Here is a 6,746-nt window from a genome sequence, read left to right as displayed (position 1 = left end):
AGCTGTGCATAAACAAACGCCCACAAAGCCTCAATGAACTGAAGCAACATCATAAAAAGACTGTATCAGAATCCCTGCACAACGATGTCAGAGACTGATAAATACATAGAGAAAATTATTGCTTCAAATTATTGTTGCTGAAGGTGGTTGCACATGCATCTTAGTGCCTAGTTTTTGATAGGAGTGTAAAAAAATTTATTTTTCAAATGACTGTACAACTACAGAAAAATGCCAACAGTATTTTCATTTTAATGAAATAGAGCAACTGTAGGTCTCTATAATATTTGACGTGCAGATTAAAAAATAAAACGATTGTCTCCCAAGAAGTCAAACCCGAGACCTCTCCTGAAGTAGAACGATGCGACTTCTAGGAAGTTGAAACCTACATAGATGGCCTGTTTTCCTTCTTACTAACAGTAAATCCTATTTCATAGCAGAAACTGTCAAATGGGGGCTGTGACTTTAAACATTATCCGATCACGTTGGTAAGCAATGAACATGTTCATTGATGTAGAGTTATATGAATAAGAAAGACAAAATTACACAAACAAATACATAACTAATGAAAAAAAATTCACAAAAATCTTAAATAATTTTTTTTTAAATTATAAATATATTTCTTCACCTTTACATCTAAACAGCTCATTTTATTTATTATTTATTTTAATTAAGTCCAAAAAAGTTTAACTGTTGAGTATCGACGCTGATAAAGTGAGCCGGAAAATGACGCCACGCAAAGGTAACGTCACTGAGATTTTACGACCAGGTAAACGAGGGCGCTGGCAAAGTGAACAGGTGAGACAGCGTGGCTGCGATTTAATGAAGTGTCGAGGAGGGTTTTCAGCGCTCCAATTCAAGGTTTACATGTCTCCGGTGGCTGCAGGAGGACGAGGATTTGCTCATGTGCCCTCTGCAAAGACACCCGCAACAGAAAACAGCGAGCGGAAACTGCCTTGGTGCACTTTTCGAGCAGGTCCCCCATCAATCCCTTCCCGTGAGTCTAACGAATTGCCCTAAGGTGAAGTTGAAACACGGATCCCGCGCTGTTATCAGCGGAGTGATTTCAGAAACAGGTGTGCTGCGCAGAGGAGTTACTGTGCGTGTGAACAGCCTGCAGGTCAGATCGCAGGACTGGAAGATAATTACTGGCAGATGAACGCTGATAGGAGATAAGGAAGAGACTGCTGGCGGAACAGGTTGCATGAGAATGACTATGAATCAATAACACCGGTTATATAATGACATGTAGCTAGTGGTAAGCTATGTGTCTGGTGAAGTTCTGCTTTTAACAATGTTTGGGTCTTTGATCTTTAAAAAAATCATCTTACAAAGAATCGGTTTTGCTAAAAACTGATGCTCTCTGTACTAAGAAAGAGCTGACAGTTCTGGACACACTCCAGGCTCTTATGAAACGCCAGCAGATGGCTGAAGGAAGTCAAATTTCACCACAGTGTTTTTCTCTCTTTTTGCCACTCACAGGTGACTTTCACACTGAATCACTTTAATCTTTATAAATAATGATTAATGCAGAACATCACCACAAATAACATATTAAGCTTTTGCAGCTTTGACTGACAAGGCACTGTTGTCATCACTGTGACTGTTCCTGCTGTTGTATGCTGGATTAAAGGGATAGTTTAGGTTTTGGGGATGTTTGCTCACTTGTTGAGGGTTAGATGAAAGGTTTGATACCGCTGCTGCTTATGTGCGGGTTGAGGGAAATGAGGGAAGTGGCTAGTTTTGTTCCAGCTGCCAGGAAACCAACATGTTACTGATGCAACACGTTGCCCCCATGGATGCATTATTGAAAAATGGATACAGGACTTAAAGATGGCACCTGCGTGTTTGAATTAATGGTCTTTGTCTCCCTGGTGTTGTTCTGTACCCTCACCTCCAGTATGAGGGGGAGGGAAGGGGATGGACCAGCCACCCGTTAGTATTTGTCTACAAAGAAAGCAGCAGGTATCTGCACATCTCTGAAAAGCAGTTGTGTTTACCCAAGTAACACTAAATCGTCGTTGCAGAGAATCAGTCATTTATGATGTTAGTTTATTTACCTGTAATAATTTTGTACTTTAAAATGTGGCTATCAAATCTTGCAGTTTTTTCTAATAAGTTCATAGCTTGCTATGTTTGACTGTGATAGAGCGGGTTGTATACCAAGTGGAAGGTCGGTGGGTCGATCCCCGATTTATCCATTTGTTTCATTTGTTTCTCAGGCACAAATGAAAACGAGCGCAAGATAAACAAAAAAAATCAGGTATCAGCAAAACTGATATTTTGATCACAGATATAATCTTTTACAGAAATGCACATCCCTTATTAATATCATAACAGCAAAATTGAGTCACGTGGAAATATTCAGTTAAGCCGTCCGTGTTGCCTTCTTTCGTCACAGTCAGAGGAGGACGGCAGGTGCTGTGCTATTCTAAATCTCGTGAGAATGTAACCTGAGATTTAGTGACCTTAGCACCTTCACCCCCCGTGTAATGTTAAACCCAGGAAAGACAGGACCTCATATCCTGTAATCTAGTCCTGCTGATTTACTGTCTTCTGCTTGTCTAATAACACTGTGGCCCTAAGATTACGTATTACGCCGCCATAGGGATCTATGTTAGCGTAGACCGAAGGATGAAAATGCTAATCAGACTGTAAAATATGTAGGCTTATGTAGCTCATCTTATCTTTGAGTTTAGGATGAGCTGCACCTGTCAAGTAGCTTTCTCTCTGAGTGATGTTTTTACCAAAGTACCTTCAGACAGATGGCTCCAGAGAATGCCTTCGGTCCCACGCTGTATCCAGTTTCTTTCTCACAAAGTTGATCATAAATCACCCCACATTTAAACTAAGGTCCAGGTGATGTGCGCTCGAAATATGCATGATGGTTTATAGGAAAGATTGAATGTGTGGCGACTGTGTGCGTACACATGGCTGCGTTTAAGGATAATATTCATACCTTCCTGATGTCCACTGTAATCCAACACTTTTATCTCTGTTCTGCCTGAAGCAGATCCAGATAGCATGTGGAGTTCAAACGCGCTCCAGGCGGAAAGGACTCAGTTGTGCTTCCATAGGAGCCTTGGCACATATGTGATGTATTCTTGATGAGAAGAGCTGCTACTGTGCATTCTGGGAGACCGATACAGAAGCAGAGCTGATTAAAAACACAAACAGGAAATGACCTATTTTGTCCACTGTTGTTTTCATCTCCACTCCTTTTGTTTCATTTTAAACAACCTCAAGTATAGATGCAATTTCACAGCAGTTCGATTTTAGGACTTGTTGAATCTCCATTCCCTGCTTAAGGCTACTGTTGTTGGTATTTTGTAATTGTTCCTGGTAAATTGTCAGTGTTGAGAGATGTGATAGGCTGCTGTTTTTCCAGTCTCTGCTGAAGCCGAGGAAGAGGGCAGCGAGTCTTTGTGTTGGGGGTCGTGATCTTTCACCTGCTGCTGGCGACCTTCCCTGCTGGGAGGTCACATGTAGGAGCTGAGGCGTGAAGGAGTTGACAAAGGGGATTCAAAGGAAGATGTGAAGAGAAGAGGTTGAAAAATATGAGGCAAAAAGTTTACCCGTCAGCTGTTTGACCTTTCAATAACTTTCTTCACTGTTGTTTATAGATCATTTTTACCCTCGAACTCGAAGCAGCAATGGCTTCTGTATATAGTATGCATGAAGATTGCTACAACAGTGAGCGGATGAAAACTGGTGAAATAAGCAACAAAAGGCCTCCAGCTTCCATCATCACCTGACTTTGTCTTAATCAGGCAACGTGGGCTTCAGCTGCACAGCTGAATGACCTTTCTTGCTTGTCATACAGGAAAAGGAAATGAGCTTTGCTAACAGCACATCCAGCTCTAATTTAAACTTCTTTGTAGAGACATACAAAGTGCACACTCTTAAAATCTTTAAATTTAGCATAAATTATAGGCAGTATTGTCAACCTTTTACTAAAAAACATGAAAAGCTTTACCACCACTTTTCCATCAAAAGGTGCTCATCTGTGAAGTGTTTAATAACAACAACAGAGAACAAATGCCTGTCATTTTTACTCTTCCTGCCGTGAGTGGAGATGCAAACAGTGGTGTTGGCCTTGTCTGAAATGCAAAGCATGTCCTTTCACATGCAAAGCTGCGTAAGGAGAAGGGCGCACATGAATGTTTGGTTTATTTGGACAAGTTCTGATCGCCCCCGCGCATGTTTGTGTGTTTTTAAAAATGTCGTCCCGTTGCTTTGATGGATGAACTTGTGCTGCTCTGACTGCAGCTTCCTGTTATAATTTCCAAAATGCCTGTGATTGTCTGTATGTCTGTGTGCGTGAATGTCAGTCCACAAAAAGGTTGATGGATATCACCATGTGCTTCCTATTTTATAGGAAGGTGTGTGTGTGTGTCTCCACGTCCAACCCCTGACAAGAGCTGTTGGACATGCAGAGACCTGCTTTGTGTTGAACCGGGATATTTTTGGACTGTTGTTACTGCGAGACAGAGAACTTTTAAACTTCCTTTTCAAAACCAAAATATACTTTTTTTTTAAATTATTATTATTATTCCTCTGGTCTGGGTTACTGGATTGTCTGTTTACCACCAGACTTCCATCTTTCTATTCATAGTGTAGAGCTTTGCATAAAGTGTTTTTGTAGTAGGTGCTGACAGTGGAAAAAGCGACCAGGTGGTTTCATGGAAACACCTGCAGGAAAATAGTTCACTGTACTCTTGAGATTTGAGGATGAAAGATTCTCTTGAAGTTAAAAAGGATACTGTCCGCTGTCAGGACTTTCTCTAGCTATAAAACTGGGCTAACCTCCTTATCTGAGTGCTAAATACCAGACATGCAAAACTTTGAGCTGATTGATTGATGATGGTGAATGTCGTTTGAACAGACAAGACCAAAGAGCTGTTTGGCCATAAGTACCATGTGTGACATTTGTTCAACAGCTAAAACTTGTCCAAAATTGATCATGCAATTGATCTCATTAATGGAGATAGTTTGTTTTTGTTTTTTTCATTAAATTTTGAATTAAAGGATATTGAACTATTAAAAAGGAATTAAATTACGGTAATGATGTATACACAGTAAAACAGTCGTGTTCACTGTCAGACTGTGCAATATAGACAGACTGGTATGGCATCTAAATAGCTTAGTATTATTTAGATCTTTTAGTTTAGATGTTTATGAGACTGCGTGTGTCCGTCTTTGTTACACAGAGGAAAAGAGACACTGGGATTACAAACTGCATCATTTTACCTGAGCAGTCTAAGGAGCACATATAGAAATGATGCCCCCTTTGCACACTTCATGCATCTACTTCACATGTTAAATGAAGCGTGGCTGGGATTATTTGTGTAAATTCGCTGTGTGTCACAAACCATTCTGTGCATCTGATAACAGAGATGGGTTTCTGTATTTGCTCAGCAGGCAAAGACATTCCAGGAGACATACCTGTAGTCTGTGATTTAAGTGCGTGTGTCTGCTCAAGCTTTTTCTATACTACTAACCACTACTTAAAGTACTTAGAGATATGCTGTAAAAACATGTTTTACCTAATTACAAGGTTTGCGACGGGGAGAGGGAAAGTTTGGCCCACTGACTTTAGTATTTGGCATGAGGTGCAAGTATGAAAATACTTTAAGTGTGGCTTCACAGCAACTTTAAGACCCACCTAGTTGAATAAGAAGTGTTAAGAGAAAGATTACCATGAATGAAGGTAGACATATAGTAAAATAGCCGATGACCCCAATATGTAATTTAATTTTAAATGTTTAAAAATTCATATTGGTTGGTATAGAACAGATGTATAGTATATAAAGTTCTGTACAAAAGTGTTGTGCCACCCTTATTTCTTTATATTTAGAAATTTGGGACATGTGTGCAGCAATTTATTGAAACATGTGCAAACATACATGGAAATACAGCACATAAGCAAACACAGTTTCATAGTGAGTGAAAGCAAGTTTTCACAATTTAATTAAATTGAAAGTTGATATTTGGTCTGACCGTCTTTTTTGGGTTTGGGTTCCTTGTCATGCTGAAGAATGACCAATCAGCTTTCCCGATTGCATTTCATGGTACTTTTCTGCATTTATAATGTCATCAGTTTCATAAGATCTCTAACACCACTGGCTCAAATGCAGCCTCACATCTAAGAGCCTCTGTCATGTTTTGCAGATTTTTAGATTTGATGAAAGAAATAGAAACAAATTGTTTTTCTGACACATTGCTAGTAACAAAGTTTACAGATACAAATGCTTTGTTACTGTACTTAAGTAGAATTTTCAGGTATCTGTACTTGAGTATTTTTGTCTGAAAACTTTTTACTTTTACTCCCTACATTTTTATACAGTGTGCAGTTTGTCACACAGTGTGATGCTACCTAAAACTCCAGCTGCTGTACTTCAAAGGGTTCTGCCTGACTGAGAGCTAACTTCACTGAGAGATGGAGTAAGAAAACAAAGATAAGACAGGAGATAATCAGGTTAGTCTGCAGTACTGTGGTGAATACACAGTAAAGCAATATATTGGACTGCTGAACAGTGGCTGTGATGCTCATGGTTAGATTTAGGTTAGAGGTTATATCAAGCATAGCAGAGATGAATTTCCATTTAAGGTGAATATGCTTATTTTAATTAACTGAATTCCAAATTTATATTGTGTAGTGTAAAAACAGTATAGTGTCAGTGTAGGGAATGGTCATCGGCAATGACAGCTTGTCAAACATCTGTTGTTGGGTTCCCCACCTGCTAAAT

The 6,746-nt window shown here is 39.6% G+C and overlaps 1 protein-coding gene across 1 annotated transcript in view; it reads left to right on the top strand.

Annotated features, from left to right (window-relative positions):
- Window positions 1-787: 787 nt before the first annotated feature.
- The window catches only part of LOC146652344 (pleckstrin homology domain-containing family G member 1), a 60,274-nt gene continuing 54,315 nt past the window's right edge, over window positions 788-6,746 (top strand). Inside the window, exon 1 of the mRNA XM_085381886.1 lies at window positions 788-994. Within this exon, the coding sequence (XP_085238012.1) occupies window positions 820-994 (175 nt within the window). The 5' untranslated portion in view covers window positions 788-819. The remainder of the gene's footprint in view (window positions 995-6,746) is intronic.

Source organism: Rhamphochromis longiceps, linkage group LG15 (assembly GCF_057381845.1).
Source record: "Rhamphochromis longiceps isolate RC_006_pf linkage group LG15, R_longiceps_female_GT1.1, whole genome shotgun sequence".
In the NCBI taxonomy this organism is placed as follows: domain Eukaryota; kingdom Metazoa; phylum Chordata; class Actinopteri; order Cichliformes; family Cichlidae; genus Rhamphochromis; species Rhamphochromis longiceps.
This window is presented reverse-complemented; position numbering and strand designations above follow the sequence as displayed.